This window comes from Hippoglossus stenolepis, chromosome 13 (genome assembly GCF_022539355.2).
Source record: "Hippoglossus stenolepis isolate QCI-W04-F060 chromosome 13, HSTE1.2, whole genome shotgun sequence".
Taxonomy (NCBI): domain Eukaryota; kingdom Metazoa; phylum Chordata; class Actinopteri; order Pleuronectiformes; family Pleuronectidae; genus Hippoglossus; species Hippoglossus stenolepis.
In genome coordinates, this window is record NC_061495.1 from 9,700,184 (window position 1) to 9,724,839 (window position 24,656).

General features: G+C 40.8%; 1 protein-coding gene across 1 annotated transcript in view; it reads left to right on the top strand.

Annotated features, from left to right (window-relative positions):
• Positions 1 to 24,656, top strand: part of cps1 (carbamoyl-phosphate synthase 1, mitochondrial) — a 45,641-nt gene that overhangs the window by 12,607 nt on the left and 8,378 nt on the right. The window contains exons 19-32 of the mRNA XM_035173927.2: positions 350 to 548; positions 634 to 810; positions 2,845 to 2,963; positions 7,779 to 7,920; positions 8,333 to 8,398; positions 8,652 to 8,715; positions 9,083 to 9,264; positions 11,915 to 12,109; positions 13,787 to 13,854; positions 16,402 to 16,477; positions 18,082 to 18,159; positions 19,712 to 19,819; positions 20,492 to 20,581; positions 20,905 to 21,075. Of these exons, the coding sequence (XP_035029818.2) occupies positions 350 to 548; positions 634 to 810; positions 2,845 to 2,963; positions 7,779 to 7,920; positions 8,333 to 8,398; positions 8,652 to 8,715; positions 9,083 to 9,264; positions 11,915 to 12,109; positions 13,787 to 13,854; positions 16,402 to 16,477; positions 18,082 to 18,159; positions 19,712 to 19,819; positions 20,492 to 20,581; positions 20,905 to 21,075 (1,735 nt within the window). The remainder of the gene's footprint in view (positions 1 to 349; positions 549 to 633; positions 811 to 2,844; positions 2,964 to 7,778; positions 7,921 to 8,332; positions 8,399 to 8,651; positions 8,716 to 9,082; positions 9,265 to 11,914; positions 12,110 to 13,786; positions 13,855 to 16,401; positions 16,478 to 18,081; positions 18,160 to 19,711; positions 19,820 to 20,491; positions 20,582 to 20,904; positions 21,076 to 24,656) is intronic.

Below are 24,656 nucleotides of genomic sequence, written 5' to 3' on the forward strand. Positions count from 1 at the left end.
GTTTCAAATCAAATCTAAAATGCATATTGAGGAGTAGGTAATATGCAGTATATATAATTATGTGTCCCAGGGGATTTTCCCTTGAAGCTTAGTGATTATGTCTAATCATCTTGTTTAAGGCACAAGGTTTATGATCTCCAAAAATAATTGAAAGAGGAGTTCTTCTGCACTTTTAGAACACACGCACACGCACGCACACACACACACACGCACACACGCACTGTGAAGTTCAAATATTTGACAAAAAGAAGGTCTGGGATCTTTTTCTAGTTTTGTTCAGGATATTCTGCGACTGTTGTCCATCATCAGTTTATTTTGTTCTTCTTTCTGCTCTGTCCTTGTCTCATAGGTACCCGTTAGCATTTGTAGCTGCTAAGCTGGCACTGGGAATCCCCCTACCAGAGATCAAGAATGCCGTATCGGAGAAGACCACGGCCTGCTTTGAACCCAGTCTGGACTACATCGTCACCAAGATCCCCCGCTGGGACCTGGACCGCTTCCAGGGCATGTCCAGTGAAATAGGCAGTTCCATGAAGAGTGTCGGAGAGGTGGGGGAGGACCCACGGATAAACACTTATTTACTGTGCTCACACCAATATTTGATCATCTTGTAATCTCCTCTTCTGGATTCAGGTGATGGCAGTGGGTCGGACCTTTGAGGAGAGCGTGCAGAAGGCCCTGCGGATGTGTCATCCATCAGTGGATGGCTTCGTGCCCCACCTGCCACTCAAGAAAGCCTGGGCTGACACCCAGGACTTGCAGCAGGAGCTGGCTGTGCCCTCCAGCACCCGCATCTTCTCCCTCGCCAAGGTACACTAATCTTTCATAGCGTTAATTATGAATGACACCAACTACAGTTTTCTCATTAAAATCACATTTTGAAGTGTCAAAAAAGAATTATCATGAAAAAATCATGAAACGCAGAGAAGAAAAATGTGTCCCTGGCCTTCCTGCATGCCGAGCTGTGAATGCCTAATTGTGTGGAAATGCTTGTCTTTGAAATTGAGATTGACTTAAATAGATGCAGAGGTGTTATAGGTTGTTATAATTCCTGGGAAACACCTGTAAACAGTGTTTGATTATCTAACTGACAGCAGGGTCTTCTCAGATATCTACTAATGTGGGTAATCATCTGAAATACGTTGCTGTTAGTCAGTTTTTCTCATATAAAGAAATGTGGGTGAAACAACACATTTTTAAAGCGCAGGGTCAAGCTCTGTCATTCTGACACAGAGATGCCGCATGAGCTAATACAAGGTTAAAACATCTACAGGTCCTACTCTTGCAACAGAGGTTGTGTCAGTGTCGAAACCTCCAGCTATGTGAGCTCAGTGTCGTGACAGCGCAGACGGATATGTTCCCTTAAGTGTGGAGTGAGATCATCGGCGATGGCGACGTCATTAGGGATTAATGAGCCATATCTTATCTCCAGGCAATCAAACGCCAGCCACAGACGTAGTCAAAAGTGTTGGTGCCCTCGCAAATCATTAGAAGATGTCTCCGTTCCACAAGAGTGTAGAAATTAAAAGCTCTATTATGATGCGTACCTACCTGCCTTTGGTTTGCAGTGGAATCAAACAAAGAAAATAGCAGAATTATTGCTTCTTCTTTAAAGTCTCTATTATTGGCACCCTTTAGAAGTGGTGATAAATAAATGGATTATAGTGACATTTCAAGCAGGCTCTTTTTAATTATCATCAAAGATTTCCTGGAAGTCATTCAGCCTATTAAAATGGATGAAAAGTTATCATCGTGCTGTTTTGGTATTATCATTATTTTCGTATAAGCAGCTTTTCTTCTGTTTAAGGTTCCGAATAATCAAGTCAGCTAACGGGCGACACTTTTATTACAGCTGTCAGTTTTTCCAAAAAATAACGTTTGAACGAGTTTGACACGACTTGTTCTTCGTCTTTTGGTTTATTGGGGGGTGGTAACCAACGTCAAGGTGCATTACCGTCATACACTGTTTGTTTCAATATCCTACTTCTTCTTCTTCCCCATTCGGTTCTGTATCTCTTATTACCCTTCATATTTGATCGCTTCTCCTTCGTCTTCGTTTGTTAGTTCAATTGTACTTGTTATAAGGCAGTTGAATGGTCCAAAGATGACAAACAGCCTCACCTTTGATTGTTAATGAGCTGCAGTGCCTCTGGGAGACTGGGCTGTGGACAGATGAAACACAATCAGAGCTTTTTTCCGAAGTCACATTAGCTCCATGTACACATGAGGAAAAGAAATGAAGCTTTCAAAGAACGGAACCCCCCCCAGGGAGGCTCGGTTATGTTATGTTGGTGCATCTGGCACAGGGTGATTCAGGGCACAATGAAATCAGAAGGTTATCAAATATTTATTGGATGTAAACCTTCAATATGTTGCTGCTACTTTTGCAGCTCAGGCAGTTATCAATTCTCAAAAGCACCAAAACACGGGCAGGATTCTTTGACAATTGTTTCATAGTCTGTTATAGAATCATAGAATGTGATTACGTTTGAAAAAAAATAGGTAGTAAAATAGGCTAGGTCTATGTGATTGAAATATTCCACTGAAAGTCACAGTAATCACCGGCTGCTCCACTGCAGCTCCTGATGTCAGTGCATAGGTTCCACTGACTTTACAGACCGCTCACTAAAATCCACTTAATGCCAAAAGTGGCAAAGTAATATCGTTCACTATTTTAACTTGAAGGAATGACCTTCAACTTGTAACATGATTTTAATTAAAAGCAACTGATTATTAGAATTTGTTGAAACTTTCTGAAACCTACTGGATGTCTACAACAAAGCACCCGTACGATGAACCTGTCAAAGGTAACACTGAGTCTGTTTGGGGCCCGGTGTGTTTTAGGCTCTCCACACTGGTATGAGTGTGGATCAGATCCACCAGCTGACGGCCATCGACAAGTGGTTCCTCCACAAGCTCCGCAAGATAACACAGATGGAGCAGCACCTGGAAAACTACAAGAGGTAAAGTTAAATGTGACGTCCCTAACGTGCACGTCAGTTCCTTTGCTGCTGAATTATGGATTAAAGGGACATGATTCATTTTAACATTTAAAGTTGTTTAATGCTTCTGATTTACTTTTGTGTTTGTACAGTGCTGATGTGCCTGTATGTGACTCTGCAGTGTTTTCTGATCATCCTTTAGACCTAGAGCGACAATTACTCTTTATTATTATTATAATAATAATAATAATAATGTACGCCTCCTGCACATCCCCATGAAGCTAATTTTACACCACTGACAAGAAGCCAACTTCGTAACTGTAAAAGTCACAAAGTATTTAACAACAAGTGTCTCAGCCGGGTTCACAACTTTCCTTTGTGTCCCCTGGAAACACATCTGTTGTCAGCTGTGCTGCTTGCACCATGTTTTTGTGTTTCTCAGTGTTGTGTTTACTTGCAGCATATTTAGCAGTGTTGCATGTATTTGTAACACTACCACTGTTTTCTTGAATTAGCTTGTGTTTTGTCTATTTAAGGCTGCTGCAAATTAGAGGATAATCGGGCTGATTTAGGACCCATAAGCCCCTCCAGCCTGTACATCTGTATGTGGAGTTGACCCTCAAATCATTTAAACCACATTAGCCATATATCATTGTTATCTGCCTCATTATTTCTGCAGTATAGACTTAGTTGGTTTGCAGATTACTTTTGGCCCTTTGCTACGGAGACGTGGTTCACATTGACTTAAATAGATCAAAAGTTTCAGCTAAATTCTTCCAAACTCTTAAATTCAGTTTCATTCTTATTTTATTGGCATTTCATTACAATGCAGAAAAATTCAGAAACACAAACACTGTGATGGCTCGCAGCGTCTATATTATACATACAGTCGTTATGCAGGTTGCTGTGTATGAATCAAAGTTATGGGCCTCAGGAAACTACACAAGATTTTATTTAAAACATGCATGAATGGATGTGGAGGCTTTGTTTTCATACCATCGCTTTTAAGTTTAATTTTCTTCAATGCAGGTTTGCTTAGACAGCCTCTTATCCCTGCTTCCTTTTTTGACTTGCATGCTTCCACAAGAGAGAGTTGAGAGTTACAGTATAAATTGACAAGTTATATAAAAAGGACACAATTTTGGGGACTTATTTTTTTCTAAATTACTGCACATTCTTCAGTTCGAAAATGTCGGTCCTCATAAATGAGATGAACCCCAGTCTCTTCACGTCCGTGTCACTTTCCCTGCCGCGGTTCACCTCCTCTCAGCCGCTGCCCTCGCTGTCCATCTGCCCTCTGGCTGTTACCTGGACAGCTCAAATCAAAGCCGCTGTGAATTTTCATGGCTCAGCCACAGGTAACCCGCTGCTTTCCTCTGACTGCGCTGTTTAATAATTAATGCCTGGCTGTCTGGTGGGCAGCCACCGCTACACGCTGACACATAGAAGTGCTGTTGTAGTCTCCACTGCCTCTGGAGCAGGGGACATTGGGATGGAGACACAACAATAGGCTGCTGGTGGCAGACTGATGGAGCGTAGCGCTGAGTACAGCTGGACTTCGGGCTCTGCTGACTTGATGTTTGTGTGCATTGGAGTGTTGGTTCTTTGATTGCTGTAGCTTGGACTGGTGGATATTCAACATTTTAATCTGTATTTGTACAAGAGTCACTAACGAGATTCAGATTATTGTGTAGATTTAGATCAGAAGTGAAATGTGGTCAGTTTGTCTGTAAACATTTGCTGTTGACGGAAAAATAGTCTTTGTTCACACAGGTGATACTAAAATAACTACTGTTATTGAATCATATAATGATGATTCAGACGATTGATTGGCTCTGCTGTCCCTCTTCTCACACACTGACACACATTGACAACGGACCCATCAGTATATTCAGACCGGCTAAAATAACGTAATTATGTCTCTGCGAACAGAATTTACGTACACGTGTGTTTGCATCTAAAGTGGGAAGGAGAGATCTGCACAGACGGGGTCAGTTGAGACACATGTGGGGACACATTCTAATGCCAGATGTGAACTGACAAACTTAGAGCTGTCCACTTGTGATCAGATCAACTGAGGAAGAGTAAGATGCCAATACCTGATCTAAACACGGCCTGTAAATCCAGTTATTGTGTTTGTATGCTGCATCAACATATTATCATCCACATTCCATATGTACTGATGTTGTTTTAAAAGACTCTATGATAAGAAACATTCATAGTTTCTGTATCTTTGCCTCCAGAACCAGTGCAGTACTTGATAATGACTGCAGTGTTCCTAATGGAGACCTGGCAAACACTTCATATGTTAAAGCCTGATTACACAAAGCAGAACACCAGTACACCTGCGTGTGAGGACATAGATCATTAGGTATATAAGCTCCCGGGCATGACATGAATTACAATTAAGAGAACAGCAATTACGCAACCCACAACAGTATCATTCTAACATGGTTCAGACTTAATTAACTGAGAAATTAACAAACTGAAAAGTGTGAAATCACAGAAATTGCTTCTCGTCACCGTCAAGTTCAGTTAGATTGTGAGCGGCTGCATGTTTTTATAATCATGTGCGAGACTATGTGACAGTTCTGTTCCCTCTCTCGCTGTGCACACGCTGGGTTGATGCGTTTCAAGGTTTATTTATGTGGGAAGTTCAGATTGTGAAGGATTTACCTCTGACTAAAACTGGTTTTCAGGTGGGATAAGACCAGAAATTCCCCCCGAGAAGCTCTGAGAGTGAAGGTTTCGTCTTGATTTCTTGATTCTGACTCTCTCCTTGTGTTGTTCCTGGAGTTTGTTATTTCTGGGCCCAGCTGTGTGCAGTGGGAGTTAAAATACATTTGAAATGTTCAATACTGTTAAGCTACAAGGTCATGAATAATTCATTGGGCTTCGCCAGATATAAGAATTCCTCTGTGTCGTCTCTAACTGCAACATTATGGGAAGTATTAGTTTTCTTAGTGGGAGCGAGATGAGATGATCAATACGACTTTCACCACAGTGCATCCATGTGTTTAGTTTAACTTGGCACAAAAGCAGAAATCGAAGGGAGACAATTGGCCGAAATCTGTCAGAGGAGCCTTCCAGTAACTCTAGAGCTGCCATGTTTACACAGTGTGTAGTTCTTTTACACTGAAAACATCTATCAGGTGCTGTCCTAACTGGAAACCCAGCTGACTTCTAATGTATTGTTGCATAGCTTTCTGGGAAATATCACTCGACATGCTAACAAAATAGTTGAAAGGGAATATCTTGTATAGATCTTGATAATATAACTTCCCATTGGAGTTTTCACAGCATTTTGCGACATCGACATACAGCAAATACCAGCTGCTTGACAACACATCCCCTGGGTTTGAATGTGAACAAATAGTAGGACGTTACATTGACATGAGTCATAGTCAGATGCTCTGTAAGATGTAAACAGGAATATAAGGGAAATATTCTATTAGGAATGCATGTAAACATTGTAATTGGAGTGATGTCTTATTCACAATGGTGGAAATGTAGTCAGTGACGCACTGTGATGCAGAAATGTTTTCCTGCCACAGCAAAGTGTCTTTCACTTCTTGAAGCTCCTGCAGATCCGACACAGAGAAGCCTACACGTTGATTAACAGAAAAAGAAAATGGAAATGTAACTCAGTCAGAAAAGAATTAAAGATATTTTGTTGCAAGTTTAACTGCAAATATACTTTGATAATTGTGAACATGTCTGTACTTATAACAAAAGAATTGCTGTCTTTTTATTGTAATTCATGATAGATGGGTGTGATATGCTGATTTACTTGACTCTTGACACTTAGGAACACTGCATTTTTTTAAATATACAGTTATTTCACACATCTGTAAAGGAGAGATATTCAAAATATCTTGAGGTCGGTTTTTAGTCTTGACTGGTTGAGCACTTTTATATCCCCATTGTCCGATTATGATTTCTCTCTCAGTTCTTACTCTGTCTGGTTTCTCTGTTTATCTGTGATATGCTCCAGGGCTTGTGTTTACTTTAAATTCACTCCAGTAACTTTATTTGCATCCATTGATTCAGACTTGATATGTCCTTCCATTTATCTGAGGTAGTTAAACCACTTTAAAAACCTCTCCTCTCCTCTCCTCTTCCTCTTCCTCTTTCTCTTCCTCTTTCTCTTCCTCTCCCATCATGTCCAGGCAGCCACATTTGGCAGTGCAGTAAAAGAGTAACCAACAATCATTATAGACAGCAAACTACACTGTAGAGTCAAGTGCTTGAAAGCACTGGTCAAAATGTATTTGAAGGTGTGAAAGAAACATGTTTTTATAGATGTTCTTTCCTGTTGTTCCAGTTCAGAAATGCCTCTTGACACAACATTTTATTTCTGCTACAATCTTTCTGTTAAAGCTCACAGTTTGCATTAAAGTTTCATCGATTTAAAACGGATTTTAAATGGTGCACTTCCCAACCTGGTGGTCTGGCAGCTCCGCGCCTTGTTTGTCGATGTGTTATTGATCGCTGTGAGCCGGGCCGCTCCCTGCAGTCCACCCTGCTGGGTAGGCAAGCCAATCATGACCCGCCTGCTCGATTGACCCTCTTAGTGCAGTGGATTTGAAAAGTGGGAAAAATATACTCACTTCAGTACCTCAGTGCGTAACTGTTTCCTCACACAGCACGTCAGGTATTTTGTGTTTTAAACCTTTAAGCTGGAGACAGACTGACATGTGTCAGAAGGAATTTAAGAGTGAATCATGCGCTTCTTTGGCATAAATGGGAAAATAAACTGTGCAAAAAAGTAAGAGGTTTCTGATTTGAACAAAACCACCGTATAGTTACCATTTGCTTTTGTGTTGTCTCCCACAGCAGCACAATAACCAAAGACCTGCTGCTACAGGCCAAGCAGGACGGCTTCTCAGACCGGCAGGTTGGTCAGCTTCTGGGCTCCAGTGAGAGAGCGTGCAGAGAGCTGAGGCTCACTCACGGGATCAAACCGTGGGTCAAACAGGTGAGTTTCACTGGGCTCTGACCGGAAGCTTCCAGCACAGGTCAGATAGACTGAGATTCAGTGCACTCAATAAGTGACCTCGCTTAAACAATAAACACATCACACACACACACACACACACACACACACACACACACACACACACACACACACACACACACTGTAGTTTCATGTTACCACAAAAGTAAATGGAGTATGAAAATTCACATTATTTTGATTGATTAACCAAAGCTTTAATAGTTTGACACAGTAGTTTTGAAGAAAAGTGTAACATTATACATGACTAGTGCCTACATGGATTTCCTCACATCTGTGCTACTTCACAAATGTAACAGTAATATTTAAATATTTTTCATTACTTCTGTTACATGTTAAAGAATGAATGACCCATTTGAACCTTTTGTTTTCTCAGATCGACACCTTGGCAGCAGAGTATCCAGCTATGACCAACTACCTGTATTGTACATATCATGGTCAGGTATGTGGTCCCTGCTAATAGAGGAAAATATACACATTATAGAGATAGTGACTTGATGCATGTGCACAGTATGTAACCCATTCAATCACTGAATAACTATTAGTAAAACATTTTATTTTGCTATGAAAAAATATATATGATTACTAGTACTGATTAATATTATAAGTAGTTTATTTCTGTGTTAACAATTGGACATTCACAAGAGTGCATTATGAACAACAATGTATTTTTATTTATTTATTTATTTCAACAGGAGCATGATCTGGAATTTAAAGACCAGGGAATCATGGTACTTGGTTGTGGGCCCTATCACATCGGTGAGCCCAACAATACGCTTTTATATCATTTTAATGCTCTTCAAATCATTTTTACCTGCCTGTAATGTTTTTAAAAACTGACTTTGAAATAACTTCACTTTTAAAAAATGTGTTTTATACTTTGAGTTTTTACATAATAGATTATTAATTAAAGTATCAAACAAATTGTTAAAAGAAATTGTATAAAAAGACAGAAATTGCCCTTCTTATACTTTTTTCTTGACACTAATTAGCAATAGTTTGTACCACTTTGAATTCTAACTATTAGATTTCGAAGTTTCATAATTTTCATTAAAAAAAGTAATAAGCGTTGTTTCTCTAAATGTCACTGATGCAGTGATGTATTTCTTATGCTGAATTTCACCAGGGAGCAGTGTTGAGTTCGACTGGTGTGCGGTGTCCAGCATCAGGGCCCTGAGACAGATGGGTAAGAAGACGGTGGTGGTGAACCACAACCCGGAGACCGTCAGCACCGACTTCGATGAATGTGACCGACTTTATTTCGAAGAGCTGACGCTGGAGCGCGTCCTGGACATCAACGACCAAGAGGTTAGAACACACGTGCAAAGATTCTTCATTTGAGTGAATTCAAACAAAATACACAGGTTTAGAATTTCCTCGTCCTTTCATCATTGCAAAGAACATGTATTGGTCGATGACAGAATCCTTCAACTCGCCAATGAAACTTAAGAAACTACAACTTTTATCGAAACCCTTTCACAAACTCCTGGTCTAAATCACTGGGCCTATCCCAACATGCATTGGGAGTGAGTCAGGACATTCTTGTTGGGTCACCCATCTATCACAGCTTTCTATCAATATTAATAAATACTTGTATATTCATGTGTATTGATTAGAATGTGATTGAAATATCGCCTTGCAATCAATTTCAGGGTTCCCATAGGCAGAGTACTATTGATCAATTTCACAATTCAAAGATAATAAAAGAAATGCATCATGTCATCCAGGTCGGAGGTGGGAAATGTCAGCGCAATATAAATAAGAAGTGATATTAACTCAATATTAGTGGCAGATGGATGTATTGCTCTGACACTGGTGCACATGCACGTAATGGCCTAATAATTTCTCTATAACTTAAACACAAGTTTTTTGGGATTAATTCTTTACTTACAAACTGTGGTTTACTTGTTTTACTGGAGTTTCACGGAGCAGCAGAAGTTCTCTGCTGATTCGTATTTATATATATAAACTAAAACCTAAACTCAGTAAACGGTAAAGCACAAAGCTTTTTCTGCTTTATCCTGCAGAATGGTGTCGGCCATTAAACACAGTGGAACAAAACCTCTTTCTCTCTCTCTGTCAAATAGAAACCAGGAAAACTCTGAATTGGTCCTAATGGGGGCATGTATTATGCAGCACTATAGGCTCATCTAAGATTTAGGAGCTTAGCTTTCTGTAATTACAGGTGAGAGGATTTTTTTTTTCTGGGTTTTTAGTCTTTAATGAGCGTTCGGTTACATTCATAGTTCATTGGGTTGAGCTTGTTAAATAATTTTGGGGGGTATAATTTATTCTTAGGTGGTCATTTTACATCGCTGCGAAGCTTTTGGGTCATTTTTACGGAAACTGGATATTTCTTCTGTTAACTTTTTTTAAGAACAGCTATTTGTCAATTAGTTCCTATAGTTTTGATGTATAATATCTGTAAGTCTTCTAGTGTCATTGATAATTATAATACACTATCACAACTTGTCAGGATCAGTTTGCTGTAGAAGTCATAGACTGAAGCCGAGGTATTTTGAAGGCACCCTGGTGGATGGCTGCAGTACAATTCCTAAAACCTGCCTCCTCCATGTTAGTGGATTGGACATGGCCCAAATTAAAAAGTCAAAGTGCACCTCAAATCCATTTTTCTCAACAACATTTAAGTTAAAGTTCTCCCTTGCAGAGGAATTGGAGTTGTAATCCAGTTAAAGTTGCGATGGCATCGGAGTCTGATGAAGTGTTTGTTTGCTCTGGGACTTAGCTTTACCATCCACCCCTCTGTCAGAGCTACAGTCCCCTCTTTCTTTTGATGTGGGTCTGTGTGATAAGTACAGCATTAGAGCATGGAGATAAAGCCTGGACAGGAACAGGAGAGCAGCTCCATGAATAATGAAGAGATACAACCTGGCATTGCCATGGAAACAGCATCCCCCTGGATCAGCTCGACGGGAAAAGGGGCTGGACCATGGACACTTGTTCTGACACACACACACACACACACACACACACACACACACACACACACACACACACACACACACACACACACACACACACACACACCAGTATACAGTGCCTTCAGAAAGACTCCACTTTTGTTGGTCTTTTGGTAAAATCGTTGAAATTCATTTGCTTCAAAGTGAAAACTTAGACATTTATCAATAAGGAAAAACTGAAACGTCACATTTACATAAGCGTTCACCCCCTTTGCTATGAAACTTGTAATTAAACTCAGGTTTCTCTCCATCATCTTTGAGACGTCTCCTTGAATAGAGTCCATCTGTGGCAAATTCAAATGATTGGACATAATTTGAAGAGACACACAACTGTCAATATTAATTCCGCTACTAACCCTGTGAATGTCCTGGGGTGACGCGGCCCAGAGACCTGACTTGAACCCAATCAAACATCTCTGAAGACAACCTGCAAAAGGCTGTTCTCTCCATCCAGCCTGACAGAGCTGGAGAGGATCCCCAAATCCTGGAGCAGAACTCGAAGATGTACTCGCTGTCAGAGGTGCTCTAACAAAGTGCTGAATAAAGGGGCTGAATACTTATGTCAGTATGATATACCAATTTTCAATTTTGATCAATCTGCAACAAAAAAATCTGAAATTCTGTTTTCATTTTGTCATTATGAGGACAACAATTTATTTTAACAATGAATGGTATTAATGATTTTAGCATTAGTTAGCTTTATGATCTTAATTTTTTTTTATATAACGACTTCCTGAATCCACCGTATACTCCAGCCCTGTCATAACTAAACCTTTATATGGTAAAGCCAACATCAAGTGTTTTTGTCCCATATCTTCACTGCGTCATTAGTCTCCAGAATAATTTGACGTGGCCTCAGGTTTCAGACTGTAAAACTTGGCTGAAAGGCCTGTGGCTAGAGGACCAAGATGTGACCTGACATATTTTATTCTTAATGTTATTCAATCCTATATCGCCTCTCCTCTGTTCTTCTCCAGGGTTGCTCAGGCAGCATTGTGTCAGTGGGAGGCCAGATCCCCAACAATCTTGCCGTCCCGTTGCACCTGAACGGGGTGAAGATTCTCGGGACGAGCCCCTTGCAGATTGACCGGGCTGAGGAGCGCTCCATCTTCTCCAGTGTCCTCGATGACCTCGGGGTGGCCCAGGCCCCATGGAGGGCTCTCAGTTCTCTGGTGAGAGGAAAGATATAAATAATGGAGAGTAGCGGCATTGATGGAAAATTATTATCATATTTTGTGGTGTGAAATTGCAGTTTTTTTGTGATCTGAAATTGCAGTTTTTGAGCCATTTTATGCCTATGAAGGGGAACAAATAATTTTCTACCTTTTGTTAAAAAGATCAACAGTAAATTGAACCAACAATCAGATAAGTTCACCTCATCATCTCCTCCACTAACAATATAAATGTGAATTATCCAAAACAACTGTTGCTCTCACAACATAGTTTCCCAATATATAATGCTTCTTTCATTTTTATCAATCTTTACTCTTTTGCCAGCTAAATATTAACCAAATACTTTACAATCATTACATCATTCCCTACAAACGAACTCTACTCATCATTTTGAGAACTTTCTTCCTTGTTGAAGCTCAGAACCCCAACTACTCACAGTGTGTTTGGCCTTTTCAACTCGCTCACGGCTAAAGCGGAACAAAGCACCGGTAACCCCCTCTGTGGAACACGAGGATCACCGAGATGTGTCTGCAGTCAGCGCTGGAATATTCCTCGTCCATATAACTGTTGCTCATGAGCTCAGTTACCGCGAGGAGCGATTAGCTGGGACACGCACAGATAAAGTCCTGCGCCTCTCCAGAGTCCACCTACAGCCCCCATTTCCCTGCCGATCTTGACGAAACTGTTTGTTTGTATTGGGCCGGAATAACTCAGACGAGCCGTGGGGAGATGCATCTTGCGTTTGTTTGTTTGTATTTGGTACTCCACCCCTGGCGAGTGAACAGTGGGTAATGGAGAGGAAAAGGCGAGTCCTGCAGAGAGTCGGATAGAAAAAGCGATGATGATGATGATGAGGAGAAGGACATACCACATTTCTCTCACTGTTAGACTCCCACCACAACTCCCACTCGTTCTCGCGGAAGAAAACAGAATCAAAAGGGAGATGAACTTAGGCGCCACTTACTGACTGTTGAAGCACTTATATTCTCCCTCCTGCTCTTTTCATTCGTTTTGTTTTGGCAGACACGGCAGCGTTCTCTCTTGAAGCCGTCTAATTTGTGTATGGTTGAATTGAGAACAGGTAAAATAAGAGCTTATTTCATGAGGGTTTTTGCAACAAGGACGAGCACAGCTTGATATTCATTTTCTCTCTTTGATCAAACACCTCTGAAACATGACATAACTTCTTTTAAAAGTTGCATAAATATCCAAATACACAACAAATATTCAGTGTCCTCATTTGAAAACCTTCTTTAAACTCCTACTTTAAACTCCTACTTTCTGAATCACTCTTTTTATTTTGAAAGAATGGCTCTTTGGTTGGTTATAGATTGTGTCTGTTGTAACGGTGTTTGTTAGAATACTTCTTGGTGTGCACTAAGAAAATGATCTATACCTCAGAGACAGTGTTTGAGCAGTCAGATGTGTTAATAAAGTTTTACATCTCCACTCCCTGCAGCTATAAAAAGTGAATTGAGTAACAGCAGTTAAACAAATTGGCTAAATGTTTTTTAAAAAAATGATTATTTACTGTTTACTTTATTGAAGCTATAGATATTACATTTTCAAAAATGTCACATTTGTTCATATATGTATTAGTGCTGAGTTGTGTCACTGTTTTTACATGACATTGTTTGTCTTTCTAATATTTAATGAGCATTCTTCGCCTTTCACAGGAAGATGCCTTTTCATTCGCCAACCAGGTGGGCTACCCCTGTCTGCTCCGCCCCTCCTACGTCCTCAGGTGAGTTTTACCAAAGGTCGGTCAACATACAGCAGAAGACAGTGCTTACTATTACTGTACAAACAGTGAGACTGAAGTACAGTCAGTCATCTCATGTCAGCAGTCTCTTATGCCAGCATTAGGATTGACAGATGAGGTCAGGATGGGCACTGGGTGATCTTTTATTGAAGGGATTTTTAAGGGAATAAGTCTTTTTTTTTATTTGCATATTTTGTGATTTAGCTGCCTTAAGAACCTTGCTCATTATTTATTAGCATATATGTATATTTTCTCCATTAAAATGTATTTTTATGGCTGCAGCATGGGTGAAGATCCCAAGACAAATTTCTCTATAAATGAAAAATACATTTTGAATGTTAATCATGGATGTAGTGGCTGACCTGTCTTAACCTCATTGTATTTACTTATTTATTTAGTCGACAGCAGTATTATTAAATTACAGCACAATAATCTAAACAGGATTTGTGTCAAATATTCAGCCATTAAATTATGTTAATAAACACAGGCAGGAAAACCGTTCAATTGTGTTGGGTGAGGCATGAGCTATTGGCTTATGCACTGTTTTATTAATAATTGAGTAAAATACAGTTTTAGTTATAATGATTAATGGACTTCACTCGCCTAAGTGCTTATTCAGTCATGCAGTGACACTTGTGTCCAGCAGATGTCATGATGGGACCCTGGTTGTAGCCTCAGTGGGAACAAACTTGTGTGTAATGAAGTTTTGGACTTTTTATTATTTTAGAGTCTCTCTGTACTTGTTGAGGATTATGAGAAACCCTCGTTGTCCGGCAATCGGTCACATTTAAAACTACCTAATATCAAATTCCTTTAATTCATCAGTTTTAAAAATTTCCACTGGATGTTGAAGTAGCCAAAATCATATGATTAATAATATGGAGTTCATTATTATTCTCAATTCCGGATTTTTCTGTTATTGCTGCCTTCCAATGAATACTGTTACATCCTCTTCAGAGGAGACTCTGTCTAATCTCTCCCGTCCCCGAAGTGTTTTCACTCTTCCCCCTTGACGTACTTGGTAATGGTTTTTGAATGTTTCTCTCAGCCTCAACACATTTGCACAAACTCACACATTTACACACACACCAAAGCATAGCTTGAAGTATTTATCCATAAATATATTCATATAATAACTTAATGACATATTTATGACTTATCTCATATTGGCATACAAAAGTCATGTATTTCTTTTGGTTCTAAAAAATGTAGTGCAGGAGCTGCTGCCACATGTAAACGCTGCTGCACAATCATGTGTAAAAGCAATTAGACGCGTTTCAACCTTTTCACTAGTGAAGAATAACTCACAAAAAGTGATGGCGAGACAGAGTGAAATTCAAATGCATGGTAATTCTGTCTGTGAGAAAGCATCTGTGTGGCTGAGCGGTGTATCCAATCAGACCCAAGTAATAAACACAATAATGAATAGAAATAACCTCACTCCCCTTTATATTGTAATCCCATTGGTTTATAATTGTCTGAAATATCTAATTCAGATTTTTTTTTAAACAAATCAGGATGTGGTGGTGGGCAAGTGTGTTGGATCATCAGTTCTTTAAATAATGGTCGTTCAGACAGAAACGCATTATTTGCCATGTCTACTCCAATCGCTGTTTCCTTTGAAAATGCTTTCGACCACAGTCTAAGTTTGGGCAGAAGGCATTTTCTGTAACACCAAAACAATAGTAATGTGAACATCAAGGCAAACAAGATAATACCATCACCACCTCTCATACAGCAGCAGCAACACAAGCTGGACTGATGGAAAGAAAAACATAGATTTACCTGCTCATTAACCCACATTGGGTCAAAATATAACCTCTTCACACTCTTAATACAGCATCTGAATTATTGGTCTTGATGTGAATGATTCATCTCAATATTCAACGTAGCAGGGACTAGATGGCATCCGAGTCAAGGATGTGCCTGAATGTGCAAATATGAGTCGTGTGTGGCTGGTACTTAAATGAAGGGTCAGTATTCAGTCTGGGATTTGGACATATGTCTGCCTCTGAGCTACAGACAGCTGAGGAATAAAGCTCTGACCCGAGCCTGTGGCCTTCCTGTCCTGTTCCTCTGAACCTCTTTTTATCAAACAGGAGATAAAAACAACCAAACACTCCAGCCTAAATCTGTTGTTTTTTAATGACAAAGTTCTGAACTTGTTTTCAAGAGCCTGGAGTGCTTTTCGACCTAAATAACTGTTCTCCTCCCTTTCGCTCCTTCTTTCTCTCCCGCGCCTTATTTTGACTGTTTCCAGACCTTGTTCCCGATGGTAATAGTGATGCAACGCAGAGATAATGAGTGTTTTGAACAATCATTAGAAGCCTGTATGTTCTCCTGTTTGCTAGCTTCTCTTCCTCTCCTGTGGCCCTTTTTCTTCAGTTTTCTCTCCCTCGCTCACACACACACACACACACACACACACATCCATACACACACACACACACACACACACACACACACACACACACACACACACACACACACTCTCTCTCTCACTGTCTCTCTCTCTCTGCATCTCACCAGCGGCTCAGCCATGAATGTTGTGTACGGGGAAGAGGAGATGAAACGTTTCTTGGAGGAGGCCACTCAGGTGTCCCAGGTGAGATCAGTGTACACACGTCCGCACCTGTGAGACACACATTGCCAGAGAACTCCCTTCAAAGGTTTCACCTCGGACCTTCATTTTTTTTGTTCTTCTGGCTTGAATTATATTGAATAAGCATGTTAGGACAAAGGATCTTATTCTCGACATCACACACATACACGCACTCTCGCTCTGATTTTTCTGTTCTCCCTCTGCTTTCAATTAACTACTGCTACCAGCTGGCATGTCTGTTGGCTAGTATTGTGTGCCCAGCTCTACCTCACTGAACATGCAGGTGGCTCGGGGGCAGCTGGCCCCTCCAAGGGCCTCTACCTGGAGCTAAAAGCATGTGCACACACGCATGCATGCACACACACACACACACACTATCTCACCTTCAGAGCACCAAATCAAGTCTGTTAATAGTAGTATGACATTTAATTAAATAAAAAGTGCATACAGTGACAGATGTAGGTTTTATTAAAAGAGAGAAAAAAGGTCCTGGATCCTCTTTGTCCAGATCCCCGTGATGATTCAGTGGTTTCTGTCTTGGTCCATGCATCTGTCCACCAAGTTTCGTAGAAATCTGTTTCGTAGTTTTAGCTGCTGATGACAAACAAACCAACAGACGGGGGCCAAACAGAACCTCCTGCTGATGATAATAATCAATGTATCGACGGTTGAGGACTTAAAATCAAGCAAAGAGAAAACTAAAGACAATTAATCTCGGGGTTTCCCCTCATCAAAATATAAAATAAAGTACCTGATTTTATTTATTCTATTTTGCACCTGTGAATGTGACACTGAGCCAAATTTGGATATTATTGCACCTCATGGATTTGTCGCACCAGTGATCGTCCACGTCCTGCAGTTTACAGGGAGACTTGCAGATTTGTGGAGCGGAGTCGTCATTAGAAAGGAGCTCAGGTCAAGATGGAGGTAAAGGTTTTGTGCAGGATGAGCTCCGATCACATCACAACAACAGCATTTGCTCGTTTCTGAGCAGAAATAAGATTCGGCTGACTTTGAAACGATGATGTGAAAGGAGTTGCTTGTAGTAATGAAGCTACAGAGAGAACAAACACCTGAATCCGCAGCCATCCTCGGCTAGACCGAGTTTTTCAGTGAGCCTGGGCTCATTGTTTATCTGCCTTGCCCACAACTTCACTGTTCTTTTTCACTCTCACTGCTTTCATCATGCGGCTTTCAGCTGACACTGTTAGTTGTTTTCAGAGAAAAAGCTCTTACAAACCCAGAGTAAAGTTTCTGCTCAACACCAAATGATGGACAGATACAGCTGGTGGACGTAGCGGAGCATTTAGCACATACAAAGCCAGATACTTCTTTCAGGAGTTTGTCGAGAGCGAAAACAGAGCCGAGAGAGGGGTAATTTCGGACTTCTCTCTGCCGGTTGGCCAGAAACGTGACTCCAAATGAATAATGATGTTGCTCTATAACTGCTGGATGTGGAAAAAAGCAACTGTTTGTGGGGACAAGAGAGCCAAAATACCCAGAAATCTACAGACTGCACTACAATACCAAAAGACCTTGTTCAGACTGGGTTATTTCACCTGTTTTTAGCAGTTGACAGAATAACCGCCCTGCTGTCTTTCCCCCAGGAGCATCCAGTGGTCATTACCAAGTTCGTCCGTGGTGCCAGGGAGGTAGAGGTGGATGCTGTGGCCAAGGCTGGCAGGGTGAGACTCTACTGACATGAGGTTCTGTCCCGTTATAAGGGTTTGTGACTGTAATGCCTTTGAGCTGTCATTATGTGTATGTGGAGACGTCCTGGCAGAGCAGACTCACTGCTCTGGCAATGAAGGACAACTATACTGCATGCACCAGATGTATTATTATGTCCTGCCTGCCATAATTAGAGCTTGAGCATAAGTTGAATACACACATAATGTACCAAAAACATTTTGTCCCTTTTTTTATTTATGATCATTAATTCCTTTTAGTAGTTTGGCCTGCAGTAATCCAGCGTGCAGCTTTCTTTGAGGGGGTCTTCAGAAACTTCACTTTCAAATAAAAAATAATAATAACGATAAACATTTTAAGGTGAATTAAGCCCCAGAGAAATCACACACAAATATTATACAAAACAGGATAAGGAGTCTAATCTTCTGAGCAGGGCCTTCGCTGAAGACATCAGGTAACGACCAGGCAAACAAGGTGTCAAACGATCTGACATGTATTCAGGTGTCCAGAACGGAACTTAAAAGTCAACAATAAAGTCTTAAAATCCATTTATGCCAATGAAAAGAAGCTAAAATCAGAGTAACTTGCTCTTTCAGTGGATATTGTGAGAAATCTGGCTCGTCCATTTCCGACGAGCTGAAATTTAAATGAATTCTGCTTTATCAAAGTTAAATGTTTGAATTATTTGATCCCTGTGGAACTGCAACTTCTGTAACTTCTGAAGTCAAACCTGACGGACTAAAACATTTGGTTTGTCATTACTGCGCGAGTGTGTAACTCTCAGTGAGCGACACAGCCGCCCAGCCCCTTGTCCTGAGCGCCCTCTCTGTTGTTCCATTGTTTAGACTGCAGAGTCATTTCAAGGGTGTCAGTTTGAACATGGCCAATCCAGTCGTACGGTAGATTTTCTCCCTCTCCTTTCCCTGAATACAGCCCCTCCTTTATCTTCAGTATCACATTAACAAGCTGTCCATTCATTGAATACCAAACAGGCTTCATTATTCCTGGCCAGGCAGAGTGTGTGTGTGAGACACACAGAGAGAGTGGAGAAGTCAGAGATAATACGTATTAATTACAGGCTCTATCTGAAGAGTGCTAATGAATGCTGTGGTTAGCAGCAGTTTAAATGAACTAATGACACTGCAGCTCATTTGCAGACACACACACACACACACGCACTCTTGCACAGAGTTGCTTGGTGATAAAAAATCTCCTTTCCTGAGGGTGAAATGTTGGAAGTTATTCTTTTGACTCTGCATAGCCACCTACACTGTCACTTAGCGACTGTCCACAAACACAGGCCCTTTGTCCAGAGCCGGTTTTCAATGAGTGTTGACCTGACTTGATTTATTTATTTATTTCATATGCACAATGCATCACTCACAGCTTTATGTACCATCATATTTTCACACTGCCTTTTTATATACTATTTCCCACAGTGACACACTGTTGGTATAAACACATCCAGTCTAGAGATCTTCTGATCTTAGAAAAATTAATTATTCATTATAATTTGTTATAATCTGTATGCAAATACTATCTGTCCAGGTTGTGGCCCATGCCATCACAGAGCATGTGGAGGATGCTGGGGTTCACTCAGGAGATGCCACTCTAATGCTGCCAACCCAGAGCATCAGCCAGGGGGCGCTAGAAAAGGTCAGTCAAGTCAAGACATAGTGACTCGAATCATATCAATTGTACTGTATATCTGAAAGCGCATGTCAAAGCAGTGTTTCCCACTGATTATTTAGACTGTGGCGTCCCGCATTATCTAATTTGTTCTGCCAAAGTTACATAATGAACTGAAAAACGTTCACACTTCTCATAATAACATGAAAGATGTCTAACTTGGTGTTTTGCTCTATTGCTGCATTGCACAGCTGTGTGTGGTGCTATTAGCAGCACTATTTGCCGCATGCTCAATCAGATGCTCACGCTATTGTCCGTAAAGTTTTTACCATCCACAACAACTGTCAGACTTCATAGTTTCCGCTGCAGTGGTGCATGTACCTGCAAGTGAAACAAAATTCCTTGATCCTGCCCATTTATTTGGATCCGCACCAAGATTGAATGGGTTATTCTCTGAGCCGTACCGCATCCTTCCACCAGGTTTCGTGTTAATCTGTCCGGTAGGTGTGTAATCCTGCTAACAGACAAACAAAACAACATAAACACCTTGGTGGAGGTAACAACTTCTTTAAATCATCATTTAGCCACAGTCTTTTTCTCCATCGTATACAGGGATACTGCTGTATTAAACGGTTACAGACAGCCTCATTTATTTATATTTTAAATGTGTCTGTGATTTCTTTTTCCTTTTTCTCTCAGGTGAAAGCTGCCACCCGCAAAATCGCGCAGGCGTTTGAAATTTCTGGGCCCTTTAACACTCAATTTCTGGTTAAAGGCAATGATGTCATGGTGAGTAATAATTCTCAGGGTGTGACTTAAAGATAGATCGGCATTTTAGCACCGGGTTACAGCAAATACACTTCACTCACAAGTTGAGATCAGCTTGTGGTTGGATTTTAGGATCGATGTTACCTTCAGTTTTGATGTTCCAGCTACAGTATGTGTATATATTGTACATATTTGTTTAGTTAATTGGAATGTAAATGTCTCTATGGAGTGTGAGTCTTTTGATTTGCCTTATCCAATATGTACAGTAATTGGTCAGGGAGAATGTGTGTGTGTGTGGTTACACATTTCTGCAATGACAGTAATTGTGTTGTACTTCCTTTAAGGTGATAGAGTGTAATCTGCGGGCGTCACGCTCCTTCCCTTTTGTATCAAAAACAATCGGTGTGGACTTTATCAACGTGGCAACCAAAGTGATGGTGGGGGAGCCTCTGGATGAGGCCAGCCTGCCCTCGCTGGAGAACCCCATCATTCCTGTAGACTACGTGGGCATCAAGGTTAGAAGAGAGACTGAAATAACTGTTCACAGCCGCATGAAGTGAAAAAGAAGTGTAAGTTAGTGAGGACTTTTCCAATTTGCGGCTCACACATCAAGCATCCTCTGCAACTGTCTGCAGAGTGAAAGGGTTTAAATGTATTTATAAGAACCAGACATAATCATCCTGATAGGCCTTTTCCACAGAAGACAATTTGACACGTTACACGAGAAAAATAACAAGTGAGTTTAGATATTAAAGTTTTATGATGGCTGAATTCCATTTAGCTTCAGTTACTTTTATTACACCCACAGTAATGTTTATTCAAAGCTGTTGTTTTGCTATACTCTGCCCTCTGTGTAACAGCCTAATGGAATTGATCCAGAGGTGAATCAACTCAGGGTCAAGAAGGAACTGTGACGACCTGATTGAATCATATAAATGTTTAATGCTCGGATGGCTGCCAACAAACCGTCGCAGTAAAACAAGCAGGTAGCCAGAGTAGCCTCATGAGGTGGACAGCTGTGAACTGACAATAATGACACAATCCTTGTTGCCATATCGTCACACCAGACAACACAGTTACGCTACAATCACACGTTTCCTCTCCTTCATTTACAAAAATAAAAAAATCAGTCCACACAACCTTTATGGTACAAAATATTTCCATCCAAATGCGAACACAAAAATGATAAAGCTGTGACGTCATTGTTTCCCAAACACACTGATACACACACTGATACACAGAAACCAAGACGCTGTTTTTAAAGGGTTTTAAAGGCCTATTAAGTTGTGAATTGTTCTCAACTCACACAGAAGTATGTAATTCTTAAACTGAAGTTCAAACTTTCATAATTAAGAGAATTCAGTGTTAATAGCTACCTGTGGTATAAAAGTGACTTTTAACTGGGTCCCTAATAATCATGTCTATGAACTTCCCACGGTCTGATGTATCATGTTGGGTTAGGAAATTGGCTCCTACGTAAAGAGTCCTACATGTATGACTTCTTAATAGGTGGTGCAGGATCCACTCGTGCAGTTTCCATTGGATGCCCTTACAAAGGCGACAATTACTGCTCCATCCCTCCACCTAGGCGTGTGCTGGGGAGTAATGGGTGACTTCTCATACCGGCTGGGAGGCTTACTTCTCCTCAGATTGGGTATGAGAGAGTTTGCGTGACGCCAGATGTTCCAAAGCTATTTTTTTTCCAAAGTAATTTCTCCCTCTAATTACAACAGAGCTGCTGTAACAATGGCTGTAGTTCGGAGCCAATCACGCAGGTATAATCCCCCCACTCTTCCCTGCCACCTAAAGTTTTCAATTTCTAGGCTGCACAGTGGTGAAGAATATTAATCAGAGCTCTGAATACTCCCGGCGCTGGGCTTAAAAGACTTCCAGAGTTTACTTGGAGTCAATGATACAGACGTCATATACCCCGGCTAGAGGTGGGGAAATTCCTTGATTCTTGGATGCATCATGATGCGGACCTCGATGACTCTGCATCGATGCAGAGACGGAACATAATCGATTCATGTTTTCCGCTACGTTCATTGTTTTAGCGATTTTCGCAGCTGCATAATTATAAAAACTGCGGCTTCACACACTCACTCACACACACACACACACACACACACACACACACACACACACACACACACACACACAGCTTGCAGACAGGAGAGAAGTACTTCCCGCAGATTATCACACAACGCAGAATTTTTTTTTTACGTCATTGTTGCAGAAGAAGCGATGCCCCATTCATCCAGGAGCATAAATATTTAGTCATCAGATTTTTATAAAGCTCAGCTCTAAGTGTCAGTGATTATAAAAGAGCAGAGGAGCAGAATCTCTTGTTGACCAGTGGAGTAATGTGCCTCCATGTTGCAGAGGGGGGCCAGGCGGGGCCACCTTGTTAAAGTAAAGGCAAAGATGCCGCACACAAGTCTAAATCGATGTGGAGAGCGCTGACCACTGTCTGATCTTTTGAATTGAAAACCTTATTTTGTAAATTACATCACACTTGTAGTAATAGTAGCGGCCTAAAACACTACTGATCGAATCATAGCCTTCAGAATCGGAATCGAATCATGAATTGCCTAGAAATTCCCACCCTTAAGCCAGGCCCTGATATGTGCTGGAAAACCTTGCCACAAAACAACTGTTGAGGGAAGTCTTGCTAATCTCATTTTCTTTTTGTTAAACATAACCCAGCCACATTCACATAAAGCCCACCACTGTAAACACACTGTGATGTGTAAAACCATTATCCAGCCTCTGTAGCCTGAAGTGTGTGTCATCAATATGTACCCTCTCAGCCTTTATCCTCACTGTATTATCACAAGGCTCAATTCATTGCCATCCGGAGAGACCATCTTCATTTATCTGTCTCGTTCCCTCTCAGCCGCTCTCCGTCGCTCTTACTGTCTCCTCTCCCTGACAGTCCCTTGTTTGAGGCCATGTTGTTTTCTCTTCGCTAACAAGTCCCCATTGTGCGATTTCTGTCTCGACATACAAACTCGTGGGGAACAATAACACAGTTGTATTTATGACATTGAGAGGAAGAAGAGCATGAAAACAACATTTGAGGAGGAGGAAGCTGATTTGGCGCACGTCCCCGGTGCACACTTAATGGCGGGAGAAAAATAACTGTGTTGGATGTTTCGGCCCTTTGACCGTGGCATGCGAGGCATTACGGTGACTTCTGAAATAGACACATTCTTTTGAGCCTAACGACCCCAGGAAAAATACAAGCTCCGAACATCACAGACATCAAGCCTTTGCAGTAAGGTGTTTAACCGACGAGGGCTTGTTGGCATAAAAATATCTGCTTGTTAATGTGTTGATCAACTTTATGTAATGGTTACTTTACCACTGAGACAGTAACTTCATTTCACCCTTTAAATGACTCACTATATGTTCAAGTTTTTGCTTAAAATTATCTTTTACTTTTAGTTTGTAAAGTTTTATCATTTCCACTCTACAACATAATGAAGTCAGCCACTCTAGCTAATCATGTGGTTTCCACAATTTTCTCTTTATTCCCAAGTGCTGCTGCTACTGAAAGGACTCTATCATTAGTACTGTTTCTGTAAATGTATGTTTGTATAATGATTTTCGATTTTTATTGACCAGCTTTATACAATACAGCTCTATTAATCCTGACGGTATTTAGGTTTAGTGCAATTTAAAGAAGACCAAAATACGAGATACGAACATGCACTGACAAACCATCCGTTGAAACTATAAGAGCTGTTCAGCTAAAAGTGTAACGTCTTTAAAGATAACAAGGGTAGTCGTTGAACTGGAGAAGCCGGGGATCGAACTACTAACCTTTCAATCTACATCCTGAGCCCTGTGAAGGATGGCTGCCCTAATACCACACCCTAGCGACCACCCAGAATCACCATAGCAACAACTTCCCTGGCAATAACACCAGAGCATCCACCAGCAATGTTAATACAACCACCATAAGTACCCGCTCACAATAGCAATGACAAAAAAAACCTACCTGGAGCATCTTAGTGACCAAGCTCAAAATCCCACATACTGGAAGTTGAACTATTCAGATAGTTAAGTAACTAATTCTAAACTTTAAAAATAC